The following is a 27989-nucleotide window of genomic DNA, read 5'->3' on the forward strand; positions in this document are numbered from 1 at the left end:
AGGGGGCTGCTGAGTTAGTGACTGGCAGAGATGTTTCTGCAGTGCCCATCCCCAGGGCAGAGCAGGCTCTGCCTGTGCTCCTGCCCACTGGAACCTCGGCGCTCTATGCCTTGTTGAGTCTCATTTGCTAAATGAACAGATTGATTTAGTTTTTCATGAGAGAAATGCATCTGAGGGAAAATAATTGATCATAATTTTGTCCTCATCTATTTAATGAAGATGTGAGTAGTTGAGGTTTTTTTTCAAACCAAGTGTCAGTTGATATTAGTTCATAGAGTTTGGAAAAGGCATCTGACTCTGGGATTTATTTAAGTCATTAGCAGCTTCAGGAAACCTGACATACTTCAGATAAAAAATTTGAAGATGCTTTTACCTGGATATTACACACATGTAAGCAGTTGCTGCAAGAGGAATGTAAAGCTCAGGCATCTTTCAGACAGGCAAGGAAAAAGGGGAAAGGCTGCAGCATCCATTTCCTGGGCCTGCACCCCAAAATATCTGGGGTTTGCAGCTCAGTGGCTGCCACTGCATTTGAGTGGCATGTCCTTGACTGTTCTTGTGAAGGAAATACAGTGTGATAATCTGCCTGGTATGGCTTTGATGCTCATCCCCGTTGGCTTGAGGTCTTCTGTGTGCTGACTAGATGTGCACTTTTTTTGGAGAGCATTTAGCATCTATCCAAACCCAAGTCCCTCCTGAGACATCTCAGCCATAAACATTCTCTTCTGACCTTCTTCCCCTCAAAAACCTTCGCTCTTCTCCTCCGTGGGCATGACCTGCCTCAGCTGTAGGCTGGCTGCAGCTGTGGGAGCCAGGGTGAGCGAGCAGAGCAGAGGGGCAGCAGTTTTATCTCTGCACCCAGGTGGTCCTGGGCACCTCATATACTCTGCTTTCCCTCTCCTGAGATGTGTGGAAGTGCCAGTTGTATCCCAGGGTCTTTGGTGAGGGCAGCACTTTGGTGTCCTCAGGTGACTCAGGCAGTCGCATGCCTTGGGAAGTCCTTCCCTGTGATTTTAAGAAGATAATTGGATAATTAGATCGTTGCACCTTCTTCAGAAACACTTTTCTCTAGCTGCTACCTCAGCTTTAGGGTACGGCTGACCTCTCGCTCGGCAGCAGAGGCCTCGCTGTCACGGAACGCTGGGCTCCCATGGGACTGCTCCTTCCCGGGCTGAGGGGCTCCTTCCTCCATCTGCCAGCCAGGCTATGCCAAGCCAAAGGTCACTTTTGAAAATAATTTCCTCAATTCGCAATAATGCTGAGCAACAGTGACAGGTGCCGGCTCAGATGATGCTAAAGCCTTGAGAAGCAGTCACCAGCCTCAGATGAGGGGCTTAGTGTTACCTGAGGCTTTGGGGGAGGGGGTTGCTGGTTGTGCTGTGCAGCTGGTAGCTCTCTTCTCCAAGTCCACCCTCTTCCTCCTGGCTCCACCACCATTCCTTCTTTGTCTTCGAAAAGGCAGGAAATCTTGATCTTTACCTCATGTATCTGTTTTTCTTTGGTTTTGGGGTCAGCTCTAAAGCCTGATGGTGTCTCCTCAGGCCAGTCTGCAGCCCTGAAGCCATGCTAGCTCCTTGCAGGGCTCCTTAGGAGTACCATGGGCTGCCTCATCCACCACAACCTCCGTGATGCAAAGCTCTGCTGCTGTTAGTGCTGTGCTGGCCATGTCAGTGCCAGGGACTAGGAGATAAAGTACTTCCTCATGGGGAAAAAAAAAAGAAAAGAAGAAACTCATACCCCAACTCATACAAATAAGGGAAGAGAAGGGGTAAGATAAAAATTTGCGTGGCCATGGGCGTGTATTTTAACTCAAATCCCTTCATGAATTCTGTGGTGTTCAACTGACTTCCCTCTCCTCCCCCCCCCAGATTTCTTAATTTTCTGAATAATTTTATTTGGCTTTCATCTAGGGCTGAAAGGGAAGAAGACATGATTAGAGCTGGATAAAACATTTTCAACAGGACTGGCTTCCATAAAAAGCCATTCTGCCGAGATAGATGAGCTGTGTGAAAATCTGTCAGCTGAGATAAAGACAGTGGAAGGACAGCCTGGGGGCAGGAGGGTGGGATCCAGTGTCAGCTGTGGAACTGACGCACACATCTAGCTCTGGAGCCCTCACTTCTTGTGGTGAAAAACAGCTTAGGGAAAATGGTTACTGCCATCCTTCCTATCCCATGGTCCACTGCTGGGTGAGAGGATGGTCCTGCCTGGAGAGGAGGTGAATAGTGTGAAGGCTTGAACATAGCCTGGTCTGGAAAAAAACCATGGAGAACCTGTGGGAGGAGCAGTCTTCCATGAGATAACCTCAGTGAAGGAAGAAGGTTAAGATGTCAAAACAAACAAACAAAAAAGTCCCATGGCCCAAGTTAGTTGGAGAATTCAACATACACACAAGTTACAGGATTAACTGGCTGCTGCTGAGGAGCCTTGTGGGCACAGCTTCAGCCCTGTTCTGAACTAAAATGACAAACAATTGGTTAAAAATGTAAAGCAGGTTTTCAAAGCATCTTGTAGCAGCGCGGGTGCCAAGAACAGATGTTGCAGCTTGCCCCGTAGGGTTTGGTTCTTCACAGATGCTGGACTAATTTGGCACCTGATTTCCCAGGCTGGTAGTTTACACAGCAGCTGACAGCATGCATGGTTGGGATGTCTGGAACGTGTTCACTGTAGGATCAGGTAAACCCTGCTCCATATGACAAAGAAAAGAAGTTGCCAGAAGGCCCTTTGGGTGTCGATTTGGCTTTGAAAATGAATGCTTGTTATGTGCCCAGATCCTGGGCAGCTCTTGCTGAGAGGCCTGTGGGTAGGCTGTTCAGAAAGCCAGGTTTGATTTCCATGAGCTGGTGGGGAATAGTGGGCTAAGAAGCATAGAGTATGAGGATCACAGTGTGAAGTCCTTGTGGAGCTGGGTCTGCCATGGAAAAGTGTGTTTTCCCTTCCAGGTGGCTAAGAACCTGAATGAAAGTGGGATATTTATATTCCCAGGAGTTAAATGCCTGTAGCTGTCTGTTTTGAAGTTGAGGAGAGGAGTTAGAGCTGCTGACGGTGACAAATACCAAAGGACTGGAAGCATTTCCCTGCTCTAATAACTCATGCTAATGCAACCCAAAACCTCCACCATTCAAAGTCAGGGGAGCTGCAGGCATCCCAGCTCTGAGAGTGGGGCAGCCATTCTTCACATTCCCCTCCAGCACTCAGAAAGGGTTGAAGTCTCCCAGGAGCCCCATTTTTCCAGCCCCAGCTTCGCAGCCGTATGTTTGAGCACTGCCTTCCCCTCTGCTGCCAACTCCGCTGCTCACTTCACTTCTCACTGAGCTCTGACTCCTCAATATCTGAGCTCTCAGCTCTTTTGCTTTCTCTTTGCACCTTTTCTTTCACAGCAGGTTCAGAGTTTTCATAGCCTCTATCCTGTCAACGCATCTGCCGTAGCTCCTGGGTGCTCTTGTGGGAAGCCTCTTGCTCCCTGCCTTGCTGTCTCCAGCAGGGTTACTGCCCTCTGATAGTGAAACCAGCCTGCTGTTGGTCCTCCAGCCCTGCTCACCTGCCCTGCCACGGCTCAGAAACCTGCTTTCCATCTGCTCCCACTGCTGCTGCTCAGAGCCATTCACACAGCAGGAGTTGATCCTGCTTTGTACCCTGGCTGGGAGCCCTCAGAAAACCCTTCCAGTCCCACTCTTTTTAATTTTAAAGTTGATGCTCACACAAAGTTACAAGCAAAACACTTGTTCCAGAAGTCCCTCTCCAGGGTTATGTGAAAGCATGGTTTGTGGTTTCCTATCAGCCAAACCAGCTCCTGTCTGCTTGTGCACACACACAGGTAACAGGGAGGCAGACATCCCTTGGCTGGGATCCTCTCAGGAGGTGCTCTTGGGTAATATGAGCACAGGTAAGGATAGAAACTGCTCAGCTGGAGTAAACTTCTGTGAAACACTCGTGGGCTAAGCAGTGTGTTTGTACATCCACAGTGCTTTGTCCAGCACATTTGAAATCCTCGTCAAACTATCAGCTACTCCTCTTTTTCTCCCAACAACATTCAGTGGTGAAAAAGATGGTAATTCCAGAGATCTCCTGTTGTTTGGTAAGCATCACACAGGACAAGAGTCTCTGCTTGATGCCTTGAGGTGGCCTCCTAAAAACAGAGGCTAGACAAAAATAAGAGGATAGAAGTAGATATTTATTTGAAGAGCCTTCAGAGGTAGGTAACACCCTGGGCAGTCAGAAGGCTCCACCCAAGATGGACCCTGGGTCATGGGTTCTTAGCACTTCTTATAAGTTTGGTTCATTTGCATATCAGGATTAATTCTTCAATTATAACTTCAGTTAATGAAGTCATTACCCCAAGTTTGCCCCCCCCGCCCCTCCCCTTCTCTAGGCTTTAGTTTACACATTTTGGGGCCTGGTGTCCTTGAAGAGCAAACCTAGAGAGGCTGTTCTGTCTAACTAGCATGAGAGAGCAGTAGTTAACAGGGCACATGAAACTTCAGAGTTACACACTAAGCAGTACAGGACTTGAAAAATATAAAAGTTAAAACCTAAGACATCAGCTCCTCCAGAGTTTATTTCTGGAGCTGAGAAGCTGATAAAGAGCCGGTGAACATGAAAAGCAGCAAAAGAAAAAACCTCCAAGGTGGACCAGTGGAACAGGAGTAACAGTGGTCATAGCAAACCAGAACAGCAAACCTTTGAAATTTGGTCCCACTGCCTTGATAGAAAGCAGAACTTTACCCCTTTTTTTTGTGATACTTGGGAACAGAATCCCAGGAGTTGCAGGCATTTGCTAGGTATCACCTCTTTTCTCCCACTGCCAGCTGGAAAGCATCTCTGCTGCTCTTCCCTGAAAAAAGAGGATTGCACATTGTCTGGTTAGTAGTATTCCTGCCTCTCCTGCTTTTTTCCCATCCTTTTGTTCTCCAACCACAGCCTAGTTCTGGCTGTGAAATCATTTGTCTCGTGAAACATGTTCTTCCAGCAGCTTTTGTAGACATTTTCTTTGGTACCTGCAATCCCCCAATGACAGCTTCAATTTTGGGGAGGCTTGAAACATCCTAATGACCTCTCCTGGTGCCTCTTGAAGTCAGTGAGGTTTGTGCTTGATTTTGTAAGGGGCAGGATCCAAGCCAAAGTGTTTGTTTTCCAGGTAGAAGAATAGCAAGAATCAACAGTGATCTTTCACCACCTTTCTTTTTCTTCCTCTGTGCAGGAATGGACGTACACATACAACCACCACGTCCGCCAGCAGCAGCTCTGTTTGTCTGTGTACACCCTCTTCCCTGGTTCCCAGGTGCTGCTGTCACCTTGTAAAGAAGGTGACAACAAGCAGGTGAGCCCCTTCACTGATCCCCTGTTTTCTTTGAAGTTCCCTTTCTTTCATCACAGTGTTAGTGCACATTAAATGGCCTGTGCTCTGACTTCATCTGGGAAGCAGAGTCATTTTGGGAGTACAGATTCTGGCCTGTTGAGCCCTTTGCCTCTTAAATGAGTGTGTTGATAAGGATGTCTATTAGTGAGGGTGGTGATCTGGATACTTCAATGCAGAAGTCAAACCCAAACTGGCAATTTAGTTCACATGGGCTGCCAGTCAGGCAGCAGATGCTAACATTTCCCTGCAGTTAATCACTGAGCTGGCATTTGAACCAGTGACCTGGGGAAAAAGCTGTTAGTAATATATTATTTTCCTGAAGCCAGGCAGAGGCTGAGTTGAATGAGTGTGCTTCTGTTGGGAAAAATGCTCAGCGTGTGCTCTGCTTGGTGTGGGTTTGGGGACCTTGTACTTGCCAGCATCAGGCCACAAGGGCCTGGTGACAGCTGTCCCCTAGATGCTGGAACAGCGCAGTAGAAGCATCGTGGGGAGGAAGCTTGTTCACCTGTTTCTCCTGTTGTGTGTGTGTCTCCTCAGCGCTGGGGCAAAGTTGGGTCACACATTGAACACATAGCTTCACGCTTCTGCTTGGACACCGAGACCATCGGGGACACGAACGAGAGCATTAAAGAGCTCGTCATCAACCCCTGTGAGAGCACAGCCATGAGCCAGCGCTGGGACATGGTGATGTCTTGACCTGCTGGAGGATGTGCACGGCCGGGACGGGCACCGGCACGTGGCCACAGGCGGCTGAGATGCACCAGGCCTTGTGTGCTGTGGGACAGGAGGAGAATCGTTCAAATAAAAATGGGACACAGCACTCCAGGTGGAACAGCAGATGTTAACTGCCAGACATGCAGCTGGTATTGGCCTGGTGATGGTCAAGGAGAAGGGGATGGCAGAAAACCAAGCTTGAAATGTTTTAGAGGGATACTGGGGCTCCTGCAATGGGCTGTACAGAACTTCAGCGTGCACAGCATTGATTGATCTCCCTGAAAACGCAGGTAGAAGGGCCTTTAATACCTAAAGAAGATTTGGGCTGAGCAAAACAAGCATCCCAGTGGCTCTTAGGGGTTGAGGTGGGTGCACAAGGTGGGATGTGCCAAGGGCTGCTAAGAAACATCGCTGGGGATCAAGTGGAAGACCCTGAATTACCTTTGCACTTTGCTGTGGATGTTTCTGTCTTCTGTCAGCAGCATGGGTGGAGCCGTGTTGCACATTGGAATTGGTACCTGATCCACGTCCATGTTGTGTATACAGAGGCAGAGCAGCATTTACAGCTGTGGCCAGGATCAGAACAGTGAGTGATGGGGGAATCCTGCTCTGTGCTAGCTGCACACAGTGCTTGTTGAATTTCCAAAGCCCAAGCAAACAGAGGATTCACTGTGTGAGATTAAAGGATATAAACTTCTGTCAAGCTGGGAGGAAAGGCAGGAGCATGATTATTTCTCCTCTCTGAAGGCCATGGGTCACTGAAAACTCCCCTAAAATTTCACTCTGTGTCTCTCACTGCTCTGCTTCAGATCTGGACTAAATCAAATTTTCGCTTTTCTTCCATAAAAGTAATATTTTTGGTAATTGAAGGTAATTGTGTCATATTTCTGTCTCCCGATTTCCAAACTACAGATGAAGGGACTCCCATAAAATGCTGCTACTGAAGGAATGGTGAAGGTTTAATTTTTAATCAAAATTAGAGACTGCTCCGAGAAGGGAAAAGGGATATTATCTGGGTTTGCTTCCCAGTTACCTTGTAGGCCACGATGTGAAGTACTGAAGAAAAGGTTTGGTATTCCCCATTCACACCTATGAGCAGGGAAGCCTGGGCCACAATGTACCTCTCTCTCAAAGTCACTTAACATAGGCAGACCAGGCAGAAATGATTTCTTCAGCTTTTGGAGATCAGTCGTTTCCCAGAGGTCATGTCAGGTGCTGTCACTGTGTGGGAGTGAGGTGACTGCCCAAGGAGACTAGGACAGACGGCCTCAGGAGGGATGTTAGGAATAGAAGACTGGAGGGTCCTTTTCCAGCCTTTCAGGGCAGCTGTCCCTTCAGCCACAGGTAACAGGCATCACCAAGAGCTGTGCACACAGCTCTCCTGTAGTAACGACTCTCAAAGAGAACTTCCACAGGACTATCAATGTGACTTGAAAAAAAACCAACATAGTTTCTGTCTGTGAAAATGCTAGGATTTAGTGAAAATCCTATCCATTGTTTCCTGTGCTATAGACTGCAGGTAAAATACCATAAGCTTTAAGCCTTCAAGTGCTCTCAGCATCCCTTCTTGAATAAATTGCTGGCTTTCAGGATTTTACTGCCTCAGTTTCTCCTCCCTCAGTGCTGGGAGAAAGCCATATGTTTAAATCTCTCCAGCTTTAGAAGCAGAACCAGTATAGCTCTTTATGTACAAAGGGTCGCAGTGCAAAATGCTTTTCATGTGCTGCAGTGATTACCAACCTCATCAAGCTCCCTTGGTGCCAGCCTCAAGGGCTTCTGTTATGAAAGGGCTGGAGCAAGCTGTCATTTCGTGGTGGGAGGTGGCATTGTTTCCATGCCACCACTCCGAGCAGGAAACAAAGGGGAGCACTTAAAATGGAATGGACCCATTTCACAAAGGAGGGCAGTGACCTTGGGCTTCTTTTTAATTGAACAGGGAAATATCACATCAACTTTTCACAATGGTGATGACAGGCAAGGGGTAGTTATTCCCTGTGTAGTGTTTACAAGGGAAAGCAGCTCCCAAGAGCTTGGAGCTTAACACGTTCACACCTGTACTGTGCCCACAGCCTGGGACTGCCCAGCAGCTGGCAATTCGATTCTGAAAATTCAAATTGCTGGATAACTCTGCGTGAGTTTTGAAGTTCAGCACCTGGCAGGTACACTCTGAGCAGGACCTCAGACCTATCTAGCTTTACTGTTTTCCACCAAAGCTGAAAACAAATCTCTGTTCTGCTGACAGCCAAAGCTCTCTAAACTGTTCTTTGCCTTAGCAGAAACAGCTACCTCACTACATATGTGTGTGTGCTTGGGCACATGGACCCATGGGACCTGCAGGGATGTGTTCTAGGAAGGAGCTGTTTGACCAGCTTTTCAGCTCTCTTGCCTTTTGGGAAACACAAATGCTATAGCAAACCCCTCCTGTTCCAAAACATGGGCTAAGTGATCACTGTGAACACGTCTGGGGACAATGGAAGGCAGGCAGTGGAAAGAGGGACATCGGGCATGGTGTCCCCTACCAGAGAGCAGCAACTAAGTTCAGCTAAGTCTCTTGCAGGCCCAACAGCTGCCAAGTACTTCACAGACCTGGGGAACGAACAGCAGCACTTATCAAACTGGTGATGGTGTCTCACACAGCCATCAGCTGTAACCCTTAGGCTACAGCTTATTTCATGGTCCAGGAAATGAGATTATCCCTATGGATCAGCAGTGTTTTCAGAGAAGCCTGAGAGTATCAGCCTGACTCCTGGGGAGCTTTATATAAAGCTGGTGATGGTCTGGCAGTCTCCAGAGTTAGCCCCAATATGGCATTTAGTAAATCTGCTTAACACTCCTGCAGAGAGACCTCACATCGTGTCAGGGAAAAGGTTAACTGCTGCTGAAATCCAACTCGTACCTTCAGGTTTGTTTCATTTATTAAAATACACTGAAAACAGATGAACCCTTTTTGCTTTGTGTTTTTTTCAATGCCTGGACAAATTATTATCATGCTGTGAACAGGTACAGGAGTGACTGATTGGGATCTAGATGGGCTCCCATGCCAATGCTTCCTAAGCCCCAATGTCATTTGGTAGTAATGCTTTTTGGTAACATTTTACACTGACTTGAAAGAACAGAAGATAAAGTAGAAAATATGATTCTAATCCTGACTGTTGAGCTTTGTGACAACCTTTATGATCTCTGGGTAAGTCACTTCTTGTGTCTTGGGAAAATTACATTCAGAGCAGGAAACTCAAGGCTAGAACTACGACTGGCTTTTAAAGAGCCAACTAAGGCTATCAAAAAAAAAATCCCCAAAACCCCAAAAAACACCATAAAAAAATCAAAAAACCATTTCCCCTCATGGAGATCCATGTTCAAATGAGAACAAATCTATCTGGTTTTAGCTGGGCTGGAGAAGTCTTGCAGTCCTTATGTTGCTGCTTAGGTGATTTCTAGGTGTCTCATGCTCATCTTCTCCCTGTACCAGTGCAGTGCCATAAGGTAACAACACAAATCATCAGTGCACAGGACCTCAGGTTACAACATGGCAAGGTAGTGATTTGGTGTTACAGAGGTGGAAACTGAATTCAGAGATCGTTGATTATCCAGCGATGCAGCAGCAAAATGGGGCTGGTGGATAAAGACTGGAGAACTTGTGGTGGTTCAAGACAAGCCCAGCCTTGAGTGCTAATCCCTTCTGCTTCTAGGAGTGGCTTGGGATAGCTTGGGTCGTTTTCCTTCACTTACTAGACTGTCTTTATCTTGACTCACAGGTTTTTCTCACTTTTGCCCTTTGGATTCTTTCTCCCATCCTGTTGGGCAGGGAGGGAGGGAGGGAGTAGAGGCTGAGCTGCCAGACAGGGTCGGCCCACCCCACTGCCCTAAGCAAACCAGGATCTGTGGTATAACAGGCTGGTGTTCCTCGTGGCTCAGGCTCTGATCACAGCTCTGCAGTAGGATCTGCATTGCTCACATTTCAGATCTTAAAAGCTTCAGTGAAAAGCTGGGGGCTAACATAGTTTGTAGAAGGGGTAAAGGAAGCAAAGTCAAGCAGGTTTCACACAAGCAGCAGACAGTCCAGCACCAGTTTTAATGTGCAGCTACTTTAGATGGCTGGAGAGTTAAAGGAAGCCTTGTATGGGTGTCCAGCTTATGTTGAGACTTACGTGCTGAAATCCAGTGGCATATTTCCAGATTTATGGATGTTTTCTCAATGTCCACTGTTCTGTTTCTCACTGGAAGTGCCTTCAGAACCCTGTAAGAATAAAAACCTCTTGCAAGCTACTACCTCTCCAACTGAGTCTAATTAAGTTTTGAATGGAGCTGCATTTTAGTGCAGAGCTGACAAAAAGCAGCACATAAATTTACAGGTAAGGATGCTCCTTTTGTGGTGCTGGGGGTTTTGTTTTCTCTGATATTCTGGGCACTAAAGAAATCTGAACTGGTTCTATGTGATGTACAAATGAAACCATGACTGGGTTTCAAGGTTGGGTTTTGCATAAGCACTCATGTAGTAATTGTCTATCAACTGTCCATCACAATGAGTGATGTCTCTCATTTTCCTGTGACTAATGGGAAAGAAGTGTCCAGACCAGATATTGCTACTGCACAGGGGTAAATTCAGTTGTAAAACCAACCAATCATCCAACCAACCAAGGAGATGAAAAAGGAGAAGGAGCACTGAAAGCTTGTATGTAACCTGATAAATGTAATAAAAGAATGATACTGTGAAATTAGGACTGTTCCCAGGGTGAAAGGTTTGGGAGTGTGCAAGTCAGTAGAAATGTGTTTAGGGTTATTTTTAAGAGTCCCGGTGACTTAGAGCTACACCATGGGCACAGGTTTATAACACAGCACCTGAACAAAGTCGCCCCAATCCACACTTCTCTGAAGGAGCACAAGCCTCTGCACTGCTCCTGTGGTCCTTCAGAGCAGCTGTGCTTGTGTCAGGTGCTAACATGCACGATGTGGTCCCAGCTCACTCTGGCCATGGAGGCACCTGATGATCCACGTGTCTGGTTGTGTCTCTGCAGCAGACAGATAAAAACCCCTGCCTCCTTCTCATGGCTTTGGAGCAGTTGTGTGAGCCTATTCCAACAGAGATCAGCATCCTGGTGCTGTAATGGTGCTCTGGCATTTAAAATGTTTTCAGAAGACTCAGTGTTAGAAGCACTTAGAGCAGTTTTCATGAATTCTGATCCTATTGACAATTCCTGGATCATCCCCATGGAGATCCAGCCTGTGTTGTGTAGCAGAGATGATTGTTTTCTCTAAATGTGGAGTCAGGCCCAAAGTCTGCGTGTAGTCACAACCAGATCCAAGGGTATTACTGCCATTAGCTCTGACCCTCTTGGCCTAAGCCCACACAATTTAGATGGCTTTTACAAATTTGCTGGACTCCAGCTGCCTGAGGCCACTGACAACAAGGACATGCAGCAACAATATCTCACCAGAAGCAGAAGGAATGTGTGGTGTTGGGAGAGGGCCCTTCTAATCCTCATCCTGAAGCTGCTGCCACCTCCTTACTAATCCTCGGGAAGGTGATCTGGGGAGGGCTGTGCACAAGGCAGGGTGAAAAGGAGGTTTCCTGGAGGTTTGGCAGGGTGGGAAGCACTGCCTGACAGTGGAGCTGATGGAGGGCAAGGTGGGTGGGTTCACAAGATGTGGAGGTGTGAGGCTGGGGAGTAACCAAGGGCAAGTCAAGTGATTTGAGCATGACAACACCTGCACCCACGGGTGCAGAGAGCCTCGGTGGATCTCAGATCAGCACCCTACTTTCAGGGGGGGTTTATTTTGACTGATAACTGATCCAGTGCTTGAAATGGCTGCCCCAGAACACTGTAGGGGTTAAAAGAAATTTGCTTATCTGGTCACAACATACTTTGACTTCTGTTAATGGAGCTGTTGTTAAGATTATTATTCAGTGCAATGGATTATTCAGTGCCCTGCACGTGAGACCTTGGTTTGGACATGACCCATGTGTTGATAACAGGCACTGCTTGTCCTGTCCCTGCAGCTGTGCAGTGCCAGACATTTGGTATGTTTGCAGTGGATCCTCAGCGTGAAGGATCGCAGTCACTGCATCCTGAAATTGATTTTCTTCTACGGAAAGCTGTTTGAAGCAAAAACCAATTTGGTTTGTATAAACTACATTAGAGATAAGAAGATATCCCTCAAGAGTGCACAAGAGCACCTTTGAAGACATTTTCACCCTACTGCAAGTAACAAGTCGCACAATAAAAAGAATTTCTTACAGCTGATCTGATCTCCACCCACCTGTGAGTTGACTCTGAAGTGAGATAAACCTATCTCCTCTAATTCAGGACAGGTGTATCGTATTTCCCAGTCCTATTACAAAGACTAGAGAGGCCCAGTGGTGTAGCCCTGAGCATATAACCAATGCAAGTGAGGCAGCTTTATCTGCTTTGAGGGACTGGCCTTGCAAATAAGATGCTAAACTGCTCTTGCTGATCTGGAAGCTGGTCTGCTTGTGCTGCTACCCAGTAAGTGGTGGCTCTGGAGGGTCGCCCATGTGGCTTTCTTTAGTTTCTGGATAGATTCTGTGTCTTGTATCTTCCCTCTTCCTCTGTGTGATCCTGTCTGTCCAGTCTGGTCCTCAGTTGGTGCCTGTTTGTTTAGGTAGTGTGGCAGCCAACCTACAGAGAGAGCAAAACAGAAAGTATGCTTTAAAGGGAAGAGCAGTGAGGGGGAAAAAATAAACACAGCAAACTCACCACTTTTTCTTCCCTCCCTTCTCCCAATCTCTTGTCTTTTGTAATAGGTATCCCTGAAGTGTACTAGCATCTAATTTGTAGGGTATCTAAGAGGTATCAGGGCTTGGGAAACTACTAGGGTTTTGAAGATCCAGGTGGATTTGCAGTTCAGCTCTGGGCTAGAGCCATCCCCTCTCTTCCCTAAACAAAAGGTTGTCAGCTCCAGTTCTAAGACTGGTTATGTTTTATGGGTCCTGCGTTGCTGTTTCCACTCAGCACAAGTGTCAGGTTGGCTCAGGAGCACTGAGAAGTTTCCCTAAACAGGAGCAGATGGATTCCTTAGCAAGAGATGCCAACTCAGGTTGTCCATGAGACTACAGGGGAAAAGACCATGGCTCACCAGGCCTGGGGCAAGCACTGGTTGTTCTGCAGGGAACAGGGTGATGTTCCCAGCTGGGCTTATTGCCTTAGATGGTAGAAGGCACATCTTGTGTTGGTTTGGCTGTATGCAGCTGTGGGAGTGAAAGGTGCCATGTTCGTGCATCACAATAATTCATGGCAGTTGTCAAAAGGTGCCTGAGAACACAAGCATCCAGAAGGGAAAGGATAGACTTGCGGTGCCTCAGCTGGATTTTGTAAGAAGTTAGTGGACTGGGGAAAGAAAAAGAACATGTCCTTAACCTGATTTCAGCATTTTGTAACAAATAGTGATGGTAGCAGCCGTGGGTGTGCAGGAAGGGACTGTGTGCTGTCCAGTCTGTGAGTGAAAAGATCACCCCTGAGCTGTGAGGCAGCGGAGAGTTAAGAACTCTGCTTGCTCTGTCGTGTGTCCTGTGTGCTCAAGAGTGCAGGGCTGTGCTGGCCCCCGGGGAGCCCTCTCTCTCTCTGGGCTGTGGAGGCTCCATCAGTGCTGGCTGGTGGGATCAGTGCTGTGCCCCCCGGTTGTGCTGCACCTTCCCTTCCTGGTGACCTGCCTGCTCCTGGGGGCCCCGTGCCCAGTCTGTTCAGTCACAAGTTGTCCCTTGGAGGCTGCTCTTTCTGGGACACCTGGCTGCCTGCTGCATCCTGCAGTTGTTGGCATATTATCAGCTAATTTAAAATTGCTCAAACAAGCCCTTATCAGTGCATGAGACCAAAGGGTGTTAGTGGGCATAATGACAAGGAAGGTTTTATGAACCACTTGAAGCCAAATCCTCAGGAGCTATTGAGGCTGTAATTAGATTTGAGGATAATAAGATTTTTTTTCTTCCTTCCTCCCCCCCCTCTTTCTTTCTGGTAGCGAATCAAGGGAAATATTGGAGCTCTCAGTTCATTCTTGTGTATTCAGAGTGTGGCTGTGGGCTCTACTCAGTAACACAAAGGGATTACAACTTGATATCAAGTAGCCTGGGAGAAGTGTGAGCATGAAAGTACGGTGGTGTGTTTTGCTGTAGACTATGTGGATCCCTTATGGATGTGCCTCAAAAAGGCCTTCCAAGCCTTAGGAGCGATTAATAATGAAATCAACTAATAACAAGATCTGTGATGTGAAGAGAAAGCTAGCCAGTATTTTGTTATGGGGAGAAAATGAGCAAACCAGCAGGGGACATGCTGATCGTGTCTGATTCATGTTGTCTCTATAATCTCAGCTAAAGTTTTAACAGCCCAGGAAGATGAATTACCCACTCTAACCAACACAGGGATCAGCATGGAGTTTATTAGAAGCAGGCTATCATTTAACAATGTCAGGAGTGTATTTATTATTAAGCAGTAGACTCCACAGTCTAAATGGAAAACCATCACTCCTCCTTAGACACCAAACAAGGTATGTTTATAAAGCCAAATGGCCAATACATTGTATTGCCTGAACACAAATACATGGTCTGCTTTACTGGACCTCAGGGCTTTCTGTGTTTAGCTACAGACTAATAACCCAAAGTGTTTGAAGCTACTGGAGGACAAAGCTGTACACCATATGCTAATTTTGACTCTCAAAACTCCTCCCTGGTGACTTCACTCCAGTGAAGAGAGAAGAGAAGGAAACCAGAGAGAGAATTCTGGGTTCAGCACAGAAGGGTTGGTTAAAAGTGAATGCTAATGGACCAGGGTACAAAACTCTCTGAAAGCAACTCTGATTTCTAATATGCACTGTGTACTTTCAGCTCAGAGATTGGTCAGTCCTTCCCTCTTCCTTAAGCCCAATGCCTTTGTCCATAAGAAGATCGATCAGTAAAATGTCTGGTAATAAAACATTTTGGTTTTATTTATTGCCACATTAAGGTACTCATTGAGGAAGCATAAATAATACAGTTCAAGTAAACTACCACTTCATGCAGTAATATTTCAAGCTGGATTTGTGGGAAAGGCTTGGGCTGGACATGTTTACAGTCCAACTTTGCAAATCTAAAATGTTTCTGGACCAACAAACATACAGTGCTGTCAACCTGTAGCATGGCCAAGCAACTCCTACATTTTGCAGTTCTGCTCTTGCTGTGCAGTCAAACAGCAACCACAGCAACAGTCTTTTGGTCTGAATGTGGGAAAGAGTTCCTGGGCACAGCCATCTGAGTGATGTGACTGTCTGTAACTGTGGGCTGCCACAACTGGCTTTGAACATGACCAAAAAAATCTTTTCTTTGCAATTTATGAGGCCTTTTCAGCCATATTTTTAACATGTCCTCCTAATGGCCCTCTTGGGAGATACCTTGAAATATGACAAAGTGAATATGAAATATGACGAAGCTTCTCGATTTTCAAAATTTAGAAGCCAAACTGCAGAATGAAATGTGAGAGCTGAGTCAGGCATGGAGCAAATACATCAGACTAATTTTAAGTTTCACCTATTTTTATCAGTTATCTGGGCATACCTGAGTTCTGAGGTTTAAGCAATATTACAGAAATTTCTTAACATTTCATGTCACTTTTAATTACTTTAATTTCTCAGATTAGGGATTTGTGAACGTACTAGAGTGGAAATGCAGGGTGTAGATTATGCCAAGTTAATGCTGATCTGGAGGGTCTTGCTGTAGCAAGACTTTGTCAGTTCTTTTCACCTTCAGTGCTCAGTTTGTCCATTCAAATTTAAAGTCCTTTTGTGTTTCATTGCCATTCCCATCAGCTGCTTCTGCTGCTGTCACTGTTCCCTGAATTCCCCATAACCATTATCCCTGATCAAGTCATAAAAGCAGATATGATACCATCTCAACAGGAATGATTTTCATCTAGGTGTGATGAATACCTCTTGCACTGCAATAGCTTGGATTCGAGCCATGCATAATTTTTGCATTAATTATGTCATTACTGTTTAATTACTGCAATTAGCAGCATCACTTTCTCTGAGCCATCAATGTCATTATATGGCCTCCACATTATAGCAGGATCCCACCTGTTGGGGCACCCTATGCTGATGTATGGAGTGTCCATATAATAGCAAAGAGCTGTGCTTACCTGACCACAGGAAAGGGAGTATCTGAGCTAACACCTCTTCTCTGTGAAGGCACCTAAAGCCCTGCAAGGCGACTGCAAAATGGTGCCTCTCTGAAATGTTTCTTTTTTATGTCCTTTTCCTGTAGCTTCAGATGGCTACACAAAGTACAGGAAATATGGAATCAGGTCTCAACCTGAATTTTAAGGAGCTTCATAAGCTCAATTTATATGCCATCATGACAATGAGTGGCCCCTGGAAGTGATAGGCACGTTGCTTAGGAAAATGAAGAGCAGGCTGGGGCTGTGTATCAGGAGGCAGACTGATAAGAGTGTGACCACCCTCTTCGTAAGCACTGTAGCTGGTCACCCCATGCAGAAAGGGATTCACCTCACAGCTATTCAGATGATGTTTCTGGGTGATCTCAGTGTTTCTGGAAGATCTGAGTGCTTCCTACCATCTGGTGAAAATGTTAAATGGTGGATTAATGACAGGAAGAGTGTCATCTGGGAGTGCTTTAGGAATCTCCTCCCACCTCACGCCCTGCTGCATGTGCAGTGGGGAAGCTCTGTGCAGAGCCAGTCGTGGGTTTGTAAGATCTCAGGGAAAGCTGTCAGGATGAACCAGATGGAAGCATCTCCTAGGCAGGCATGAGACCCTCTGTTTTCATCTTACAGCAGGGCTGGCCACAGCACAAATTGTTACACATGCAGGCCACATCTTTGCTATTTGTGCCTTTTAAGGTAAAATTTTCAACATTGCGTCTTGTTGGTCTTCTGCACTAAATTAAAATCCATTTGAGATAATGTCAGAAGGATGGCAGTGCAGCAGGTTGTTAATCCTACAGCTGTAACACATGGAGAAAGCTACCAGGGCTAGGATACACCCATGGTATTAGATTAGTTGGTACTGTTAGATTATTAGATTATTAGATATTATTATTGTTAGGTGAGTACCCAAGTCTGCATTTCTGTTATGCAGAGAGGGAAGGGCTTGTTTCCCCGAAGTAATCACTCTTACTTGAGTAACCTGACCAACCCTCAAGAGATTATACAAATTAAAACTGCACTTTCTTATTCAGAAGCAAGATTAGCTCTTAAAGGAGAGCTGTACTTTGTACTGTGGTTGTTGGGCTCAGGAGGCTTCTGACTGTGTGACTCTCAGAACTCCCATTCGGCGTTAAGCTATCTGCTAACAGCACCATCAGCCAGCGTTACTGCACAATATCCATCAAGCAACAAGCCCTGGTATCTGTTTAGCAGCAGGGGCTTGTTACCCAGGAGGTGTTCTTCTGCCTTAAGACATTCTGCCTTAAATAAGGGTCAGCCATCCTGCCAAATGCATAAAACTCACTTTACCCAAACACTTATTTTTAGTAAAACAGAGAGAACTACAGCTTCTTGCATTGCTTTTAATTCTCAGTGAATTTTGTTTTTACTTTTTTTTTGGTGCATGTGCTTCTGGAGCTTTTTGGAGCTTTTTTTTTTTTTTTTTTTTGCAATAGCAATGGCCCTGCTGGGAGTTGTTATGATTGTTGCATTCATTTGAGCTTGCTTACACATACAAAACTCACTCAAGCAAAATCACTGCTGATCACTCTGCAAGTGGGAATGATGATGAGGTGACAGTTAAACGGGCTCAGTTTCATGGACATAAACCATCTTCATTGGCTGGAAAAGCTGCCTTGGGAGGGGTTCAACCTCTTCGTGTTTGTTTCAAGTGCTCAGGAAGAAAGGCAGCAATTACAGAACGTGGCTTTAGGTTGCTTTAAGTCACCCAGTGATGAACATTTATGCCACATATTACCAGCTTTATAAATGGCACTGTTCTGTGCCAGTGGTTACCCACTGTATAGGTAATTGTAAAACAAACTCCATATTCCAATTGACACCCTTTCTAATTACATCTCACCTTCATTAGGCTATTAAAGTGATAAATGCTAGCAATTACATTGAACTCCAGTGAAAACCCTCTGTCTGTGGCATGCCCTGACTGTGGTGTGAGTGATTTGCCCAGGAGCCCGGCAGAATTCTGCCAATGGAGTGAAGCTCTGAACAAAACAATCCCAAAAAAGGGAAAAAAAAAAATTCCTGAAAAATAGCTCAGCTGATTAGAGAGTATCTGACAGCAAAGTCCATGTCCAGCATTGAACAGCACGGCTGGCTGGGGCCAATCCTCCAGCCATGAGTGGCAGCTTTTCTTCATTTTAATTAGATCTCTGCAGGAGGGGGAAGAGTGAGTGGATCTGGCATGTGCTTCAACATGGCATAAGGTGTTCCTGTCCAGCACTGGTGGCAGTTCTGTGGTCATCTTTTCTTGCACGTTTTGGCTCTCCCGTGTTCTTGCACGGGAGATCTCCCTCATGTGGAGGGACAGGATTCCTGGGACTGGCATGGATGGATGTCTGTGCTCTGTGTGTGTGTGTAGGATTTAATTGTGCATGGTTACCTGTGTTCTAGCTCAGGTGTGGTCTCTTCTGCATGAGTCAGACATGGGTGGGAAGACAAAAAGCTGGATTCCCAGGTGTTGAGCTGCCCTTTGTCAGGGGTGCCCTGGCCTGGTCTCCTCCTTGGCAGTCCCTTCTAGAGAGCCAGGGAAGAGAGCTGGAGATAATTGGGTTTTGGGCTTCTCCCTGTTGAGTGATTTGGGGGAGCAGCAGGAGGGGGAACAGGAGAGACAGGGAAGGGGCTTTTTTGCTCCAGTGCCAGGAGCACCTCCTCCCAGCCTGATGTAGGGAAGGAATGGCGGGGACCCCCACATGGAAGCCTTTCTGTATGGCATGGGAGTGGGACAGAGGGTTTGGGATCACCCTGCAGGTCTGCCTGGTTTCCATCTCATAGCAAATTTAATTTTAAACCACACGATGCTTTGTTACAGCCGTGCCTGCAGTTCAGTGAAGACAGCAGCCAGCCACTGCAGGAGCAGATGTTTTCCTAAAGGGTTGAGCCAACACAGGGGATGAAGTGACAGAGATTTGTATTTATTATTTTAATAAATATGATACTTCTGCAGACTTTTTCCTGAGGGTTCCTGCAGGGCAGCTGCTATTACTGCCAAGAGCATCTCCTGAGCTGGACGCAGGCTTGCCCAACTCCTCAGGGATGGTTTCTTGGGGGCCAAACAACTGGGGCTTCCTGTGAGTAACATATTTAGCAGAGAAGGACAGCCAAAGTCACCTCCTTTTATAATTTCTGATCTTCCTATGGACAGATTGAGGGCTTCTCAAATGCAGTCGCTGTCGGAAATTATTTGCTGAATGCAGCCATTAGTCATTTCTGATTTATGAATTTTTCAGTCTGTGAGCACCTCGAAGTAAGGTATTTGAGATTCAAAATCCTGGCTGTGCTGATGTGTTGATTAGCTGGTCTGAATGCATTGAGGTACTTGATGCATTTCTATTTTGTGACTAAAATGAGTGTGACCTTAAAATGTTTTGTACTACTAAAAATAATAAGCCATTAAAATCCTTAGTAGTTGGCCTATGCCTTGAGAATATTGTCCAGAGTTGGGAAGGAACAGCTGTGGGCTGCTTATTGACAAATGATAGCAGTGAACTTCTCCCAGCTTTTGACAGGATTGCTTTTTGATCTGTGCATTTCCATGCCATGTCTGAGAATCTTGCAGAAAAACCCTGAGCAAAGCTATCAGCGCCTGTTTTATTATTTCTTCCATTATACCAGAAAAAGACACAGGTGAAAGGGGATGATTTGTTTTGGTGTGAATGCCTTCTCTAATAAGGACTGTTTCTAGCAAAGCTTTCTGCATTTCATTAGCTACAGGCTGGACGCTGCACTAGTCTGTTGATGTGAAAATTCTGTGAGTTTTCACCCAAATGGTAGAAACTCTGTCTATTTTCAGTGACTCGTGCTGCACAATGTGAAATCTGTTTCCTGTGACTATTTTCTGCAGCTGAAGTATTTTCTTAGAATACTGCTTTTGAATATATTATTGCCAGTAAAATTATCTAGAGTGCATTTGTAGAAAAGTAACATGAAGTTAGCAGGAACCTGGAAGAAAGAAACGAAAGAAAACAAGTCTTTTAAAAAGAGGAAGGATAATTTCTCAGAAAAACAACACAGATAGGATAAGCCTCTTCCACTGAATACTAGTCCAGATATGATAAGCCTCTTCCACTGAGTACTAGCCCAGTGACCTCAAACAAGGATGTACACAGCCTTCCTGAGCTACCCTGCCATTCTGAAAGGCCCTCTCTGACTGCTACCACCCAGTCACCTCCTGGAGAGGAGTTCTCTGGGTCGCTGGGGGAAGAGAGAGAAAAATCAGTGGGAGATGCCTGGTTATGTGCAAGGGTGGGGTTTGTACCTGGTGTAGCTTTCTGTGAAACCAAAGGTGCTGGTGTGTGAGTTTGGGGCAGAACTGCCTGCGGTCCTGCCCTCCCTGCTGCCTAGGCCACAGGGGTGGCTCAGGGTGTTTGTGAGTGGTTTACTCAGTCAAGAATGAACAGATGCATGTGTGAGTCAAGTCTCCAACACCTACCTCAGACAATGACAGCAGCGCGAGTCAACAGATTTGGTTCCTGTGTTTTGGTGACACCCAACTTGTTGCCCATGAGGAACCCAACCCCAGGTTAGAGCCAGCAGGTAGAGTCAGTGGACCTGGTCATTGCAAATATTCACTTTTCAAGCACTTTTGACACAAATTTTAATCAAAGGCCTTGTACAGATGCAGGTGTGATGCAGCATCTTGTGTTAAAACTATCAATGTAGGTGCAGATGAAAAGAAACAGGGAAATGTTCAGGCATGTGGGCTTTTCTTCAGGTCTGAAAGCAACCCCAAAAGGTTGCTTTTGCTGGCTAGCAAAGAAGCACTACTATTTATTTAGCAGATGGCAGTTTGCAGATGCCCATCCCCTCCAGCCTGGATCAGATGCCTTCTTTAGGGCTGAAAATAAGTTTGTGGTATGGGCACATGGCTCTTGGCCTCAGGGCCAGACTCAGGCCATTGGCATCTCCCGTGGTATTTAGCAGTGGGGATGAAACCTCAGTGTTTGTGTCTCGTTCCTGATGTGGCCATTGACCCCAGGCAGGGCCAGGGTGCTGCTGCCTTGTCTCAGAAGGTGTACTCCAGGGTACACTGAAGTTATTGGATTATTCTGTCAAAGTCAGTGGCCTTTGGGTTAGATCCTGGAGTCAGCAGGCACTTGGGCATGGTTTTGTTCAGAAATCCAGGCCTTGAGCTAATCCCTGGTTAGAGAAACAAGATTTTCAGGTGTGTTTCTGAGATGGACTCTTGAATTATAAATAGGAATTAATTTTTCCAACTAAATGGTTTCTGATTTTGCTTTAGATTGTCTCTCTGTGAATGTTTCACCAGTAAAATTTTCACTCTTCTCTTCCTGCTCCCTGTTGATTGAGATGACAGGGTCTAACCTGCCTCTTCCTCTACACTGCCACCAGAGGTAGGGGCTAAAGAGGTGAAGGTGTGTATTAAGGGAGGGGGAGTTAAAAAAGTGACTGTGTCTGCACTGGAGGTCTGTGGCCTGTGTTGCTGGCCAGGTAAAACAAGTAGAACAAAGGCATAGCAATCTTCATGAAACATAATTTTTATTATAATCACTTGGCTTTTCCACAGCTCATAACTTTGCTCATTAAAAAAATGCCCAGAGATTTATGAAGTCTCTTAAAAAAAAATAAAATTAAAGATTAACTATACTGAAACTTCCTTGTCTTTTTATATATGCAACAGTTAAAACACAGCAAAATGATTTTAATCATTCCCCATCCTGACACGGAATAATTGTTTGTTCTTACTGTTTGGATTACAGAGGGCTTTGAAAATCCAGTCAAAGGATCAAAGTCTTACTGTGTGAGGCACTGTACACACATAATAAATCTGTGGCTCCAAAGAAGCTGCAGGATGGGCTATTTTTCAGTTTTTGTCTCCAGCAATGCAGTGATGTCTTCTCCTGCTCTCTTTCTCTGACAGCCCAGTTATTTAGTGTGAAACCCATCTTTGTGATTTCCTCCTAAGATGCTGCAATGCTCAGTGTAGCCCATAGTTAATAGGACCATCCCCAGTGCTTTGGCAGGAGGATATAAAGGGAGTGGAGAAGAGGAAGGTAATTCTTTGTTCTAGGAATCCGATCCATCACAGCCTGCGCTATTTCCTCCTCAATACCATTCTCTGTCACTCACTGGGGCATATATTGGGTCAAACACATTACAGTTTGATTCTCCAGCTAATGGCTACTGAGGCCTGGTCTCAGTACGCTGCAACAAGCACAGTAATTGAAATTCAGACTGCAGGAGAGAAAAGGCTTAGTCTTCATTTCAGCGCATCAACCTCTTGCTTATACAGAGTTTTTTCCTGGATGCAGTAAACAAGGGGCTCAATTCAGTATTGCCCTGAAGTCTTATCCCTTATTAGTAAAAATAATATGACAGTACATAGAGATCCCAGCACTGATTGTTTTTAGGTTCAAAGTGTCTCATCTTCTTGCCCTGGAGAACAAACTTTTGATGGTTCACAGTGGCAGACTCAAGGTCCTTGATTAGTTCCTGGGAGTTGCTAGATTTGTGTTGCCTTTTCCATTAGTGAGTCAGGTGAGCTGCTTCACTCAGCTGTGCTCTACTGCCTTTCTGCATCTCCCTGTGGCTCACCAGCATCAGAGTAGCTGGAAGAAATCAGATGCCTGGGAGAGTGACAAGACTTTTCTCATCAAGTGCGCTGAGGGGGGAATGTGACTGCTTCTCATTCAGCTCTTGCTCCATCTTAAACCCTCTCTTATATTAGTGTTGACATAGTGAGATTAGTGATTTGGTCTGGGATTTTCTAACAAGCTCACCAAATTTGAAATTAACATGTTCTGTTTCAGAAAAAGTTAAAATTAAAAATGCACCAGGAATCGAGGCACTGTCATGTTGTTTTCTGGGCTACCTTTACTCTCCTGAGTGCTTCCCAGCATGGTATTGTGCCAGTTCTTCTCACCTCCATGGGAAGCAATCCTTTCCAAGTCTGTCTCACCCTAGGGCTGGTCTTGCTGAGCCTTGTCCACTCCTAGTGTCCCTCTTCCCTTTCAGGCATTACCTTGCATTTTACTCTTTTTTACTGGATGGAATCATTTTCATGGACGTGATCCTCTGTAAATTACCTGAGACTCTGCCCTTCTATTTACATTCTTGTTCCATATTTTGGCCCTGTTTCTATCCTGTGACTGTTACCCGTAGCCTCCTGTGTTTGTCCACAGAATTAGAGAGTTTAGTTCTTCTCTTCCTCCTCCCCCAAGAAGGAGGAAGCATTTAGAAAGATGGTGCAGTTTGGCTGAACAAGTTAAAGGCAGTGTCTCATGTGCTTCCTTAATACATTGTAGAATATAGATTATCAGTGAAGAACATTAGTTGAAATGTCAATGAAAAGTGACAGAAACATTCACTAGGGACCATATGCTGTTCTCTGCACTGGCATCTCACTCTCCATACATGGCTCTGAGCCCTAGCTAAGTGCCTTATCTAGCTATTTAAGGTATTTAATTAATACCTCAGATAGAGTACCAATCCTCATTTTCCCATGTACTGATAGAGCAGAGCAAAGAGAGCAGCCCTGTGTTATCAAAGCACACTGTACAGCTCTGAGAGGAGCCTTTCATCCTGACAAAAGAGCTCAGGGCTGGAGCTGCTCTGAGCTAGTAAAAAGAAGCCTGCTGCCAGCACAGTGTGGGACAGAGGTTACAGTGCAGGGTCAGCCTGGGAAAGGTTGTGCCAGCTGCCATACCTGTGCTTTGCAGGCACATGGCAGCGAGCAGGAAAAGGAGAGCAGAACACACAAACCCTTTCTTTTCAAGGGAGCTGCACTGATGTGCTGGTCTGTTTGTCCATGCAGGTCACAGCTGGCCCCTCACAGCTCTTGGGAAGCAGAATCTGTGGAGGGCAGCTTTCTTCATCAGGGATTTGTGTGTCTGAGTCCTGTTGCTGTGCTGCTCCAGATGACTGCCCCAGGGAGGGCACCACTGGGCTCTGTGCCTCAGATTTTCCATTTGTGCTCTAAAACTTCACCACTTGATCTTTGCTTCTCTTTCAGCTCGGATGGGATTGGGTCTTTCATGTGTCCTAGAGCACCCACCAGAGCCATCCTGCAAAGGAACAGATACCCTCTCATTCCAAGTCTGTACAGTTATTAAAAGTTCATCCTGGTAACCCCCTCAGCTCTTTCTACACAAGATCATCTTGTTGCTTTTTTTCCTTCCTCTCTTGACAGCAGGCCTCAGCAGCAAAACTGTCTCAATTACTGGAGGACCCTACTTCTATCCCAAGCTTTTCCCCATGGATTTGCCACCCTTCCTATGCCTTTCAAGTAAGAGGCCACATTCTCCTTTGGTTTTGGGCTGAATAAGTATAGCCTCCAGACTAAGCTGAACAGCCTCCTTTATGAGCAGTGCTTTGCTTGTCACTTGTGTCAGTCAGGTGAGCAAGCTCAGATGCATCTGGCTACAAAGTCATCAGAATGAGAAAACCCAGGCTGGTAATGTTTTAGGTTCTTTGGGGTTTTTTAACTCCCCAGTCCTGTAATGTTGGCAAGTGCTGATGCTGTTATGAAAGCTGTGATACAACTCTTTTCGTGGCCAAAATAATTCTTAGAGAGAGACCAAATGGGTCTCTGGTGAAGTGGGGTACAAAGTGTGGACTGCTTTTTTCAGAGGAAAAACACTTGGTTTAGGTACCCTGTATATTCCAGGAAAACAGAGCATGATCCTGGAAGCCTTGCACTCGTGCTCCCTGAGGCCAAGTAGAGCTGCCTGCTGTCCTGTCCAGGAGGCAGAAAAGATCAGTACCACTCTTACCTAACATGGTAACTGAGGTGAACACAAACTTTTTTCAGACATTACCATCAGGTCTGTAGGAATCTCACCATCCTCTTTCAAGACAGCCTCTCTTTTTAAACTGCCTGGGTACCTTGCAGGTGTGTGTTTGGGTGTTACTGCTTCAGATGAGGTCACCTCTGTTGGATCAAGGGAGGATGAAGCTGGAGTCATCAAAAGCATCTGATTGCGGGTTTTTTTAATTCTTTTAAATTTCCAGGAGTTTGGTGATGGAGTTGTTAGTCTGAGAGATTAATTCAATTTCTCCTTCTATGCCATAATTTGTGTTTCATGGAACCAGTATAGTCAAACAATGGCCAACGCTGTCAGCATACAGCACACTGTTACTGCTCCTCAAGCTCTTCTTAGAGGATAGAGCCAGGATGTCATGTCTGTGACTTCCATCCAACTCATGGCTTAATTCCACTGTGACAGTGGTAGGGTTTGCCATAATTTAGCCTCAGATCCCTCTGCTGTGGTTTGGGTAGTAACCCCATTTTCAGGTTTTAGGTATGTGCTGAAGGACATGGAATCCCAGAGGAGCTGTCTGGCTTGTCTCAAGTTGCAGCCCTTAGTTTCTCCAGGTGTTGGATGTCTTGTGGGAGCAAGGAGGAGAGGTGGACAGCAAGTTGCCTGACTGGAATAGCAGCAGTGCACCCTTGTTGGCGCCTTACAAATGGCAGGATGTCCAGGAAGAGGAAGCTGGGCTGTGCAGTGCATGTCAGCAGTCAGCAAGGACTGAGGTGAGGACTGGGAACTGCAAATGTTTTCAGTAAGCTGTTGGAATGATCTGCAGGCCAAGGATTCTCCATCAGAGGATGACGGGAATGTTTCTGGAAAACAAACAAATGTGAGACTGTCGCAATCTGTTCGCACCAAGACAAAACCAAAACAAAAAAGCGTGAAATAAATTTTCTCATACCCACAGGGCTTTAACAAGGCTGGAGGCAGAAATGCCAAATAAGGGCTAATATGCTGATGAAAACAAGAGCTTCGTTTTGATGTGCCCTCCACAAAGGGCTGTTTCTGGACCCAAAAGCTGCTGCTGAAGAGGTAGATGGGGGACACCAAGGAGAGAAGGGTAAAAGTGCTCCTTTGGTTGCTAGCAAGGTTTGGTAAAGCAGAGCAGCAGTGCTATGACCAGATGGAAGGGTGTCCGTGGCACTTACAAGGACGATGTCATGACGGCTCTGTTTAAAAAATGCTTTGATGTTACTCCCGGTGATAGGATGGGCTTATTCTCAAGGAGAGTTTCACTGCTTGCTGCTGAGGGGCCAAACTTCTGTAGAGGTTTTGTAGGGCTTCAGTATTCAAAGTGCTATCATATTCTGTTCCTCATTCAAAGGAAAAACAAAGTCCAAAATTTCCTGGGAAATCACATTCTGAAAAATAATGTCAGACCGAATGCAGAGAGCTACTGCAATAACACTTGAAATCTTTTTTACATTGCAATGTTAAACCTTTTGGATAATGCAGAGATGAGCCTGAAGTGATGGGTTTTTCATAAGCAAAAAAATGCAACTGTTGCAAAATCAGAATGGAGCCCAATGGCATTATCGAAATGTATTGTGCCTTTCTCATAGTGAAAATTCATTGTTAGTGGCTTTCATCTTTGACAGAATTGCATTTTTCTGAAGGAAAAATATTCCACTGGGAAATTCCAGTGCTAATATGGGTGTCAGTAGCAGGCTGCCTATTTTTTTATTTTTATTTTTATTCTCGAAGAATTCCCACTGTGGTTCTGAAGTCGGTGGATATTTCTTCTGAAAATAGGGCTCTGGAGAGAGATATTTTTCACACCAAATCCCCCCTCCCCCAAGTGGCAGTAGGAACTAGCTCTGTGGATTCATTATGTACTGTTAAGCAGCTGCCACATTTCACTCCGGCAACAGTTGTACTTCATTTATGAGCGAAATGATTCATATGTGAATATGGCAAAAGTGCTGCAGCTCGTGGTGAATTTGCACTGAGGAGCAGCTCGTGGGTGAGGATTGGGTAAAAACAGATGCTGAAGTAGGACTTTGTTACTTGCCTGATAGTTTTTACAGTCATAAAAGTTTATGTTTTAGAAGGGCAGGTCCTGCCAGAAACAGGAGTGCATAAACACAGAGCAAAGGAGCTTGTTTATGACTAAAATTAATCACAGCTTCCCTGCATCTTGTGTAAGAGAAGCAAATAAATGGTAACACTTGACCTATATACCAAGTTATGAATGAGGAAATGAAATGGATTGATAGTGTTCTTACATTAGTCCCATAATGCAAAAACAGCAGGATGCCCAATCACTGCAGCAAATGTGACAATGACTGAAGGATGATTCCTCTGTTACACAAAACCTATTTGTGTTCACTACCCTGGAAAATTTCCCAGCCTGTTTCTTTTATTTACCGCGGTGTAAATTAGGAGTCTTTCTGCTAAAAAGAGTGTGATCTTCACAGGGCTAAGAGCAGCAGAAGTAAAAAATTAAGGCATATGTCTGAAATGTTGCAAAAGATAACAGTGTTAATACTTCAGTGCAGAAGCTCCGTGGGTGGAGTGAGGAGAGTTCCCTTCTTCAGGCCAAGGCTTCCACTAGTATTGGGAGAAAGTTATGCAGTTCCTCCCCAGACAGCCTTGAAAGATGATGCGAAGCTCACTGCTTCAGACATGCTGCTGGCTACTGTGCTGGTTTTAACTGGGCTAGAGTTGATTTCCTTTACAGTGTCTGGTAGAGGGCTATAGTTTGGATTTGTGCTGAAAACAGTGTTGATAAAAGAGAGATGTTTTTGGTATTGTTTAGCAGAATTTGCACACAGTCAAGGCCTTTTCTGCTCCTCACCCCACCCCAGCAGTGAGCAGGCTGGGGGTGCACAAGGAGCTGGGAGGGGACACAGCCAGGACAGCTGACCCCCACTGACCAAGGGGACATTCCACACCATGGGGCGTCATGTTCAGCATATAAAGCTGGGGGAAGAAGGAGGAAGGGGGGGATGTTTGGAGTTGCTGTTTTCCCCAGTAACTGCT

At 45.6% G+C, this 27989-nt stretch overlaps 2 protein-coding genes across 6 annotated transcripts in view; both read left to right on the forward strand.

Moving 5' to 3' along the window:
* GALNT14 (polypeptide N-acetylgalactosaminyltransferase 14) overlaps positions 1 to 7665 on the forward strand; it is a 93014-nt gene extending 85349 nt beyond the window's left edge. For both annotated transcript variants that reach the window (XM_069009306.1, XM_069009307.1), the window contains 2 exons: positions 5201 to 5320; positions 5897 to 7665. In XM_069009306.1, coding sequence (XP_068865407.1) covers positions 5201 to 5320; positions 5897 to 6055 — 279 coding nt within the window. In that variant the 3' untranslated portion in view covers positions 6056 to 7665. The remainder of the gene's footprint in view (positions 1 to 5200; positions 5321 to 5896) is intronic.
* Positions 7666 to 12415: 4750 nt separating this feature from the next.
* Positions 12416 to 27989, forward strand: part of CAPN13 (calpain 13) — a 69549-nt gene continuing 53975 nt past the window's right edge. For all 4 annotated transcript variants that reach the window (XM_069009311.1, XM_069009310.1, XM_069009313.1 and 1 more), the window contains exon 1: positions 12416 to 12558. The gene's annotated coding sequence lies outside the window, so the exon portion shown is untranslated. The remainder of the gene's footprint in view (positions 12559 to 27989) is intronic.

This window comes from Aphelocoma coerulescens, chromosome 3 (assembly GCF_041296385.1).
Source record: "Aphelocoma coerulescens isolate FSJ_1873_10779 chromosome 3, UR_Acoe_1.0, whole genome shotgun sequence".
NCBI classification, from domain to species: Eukaryota; Metazoa; Chordata; class Aves; order Passeriformes; family Corvidae; genus Aphelocoma; species Aphelocoma coerulescens.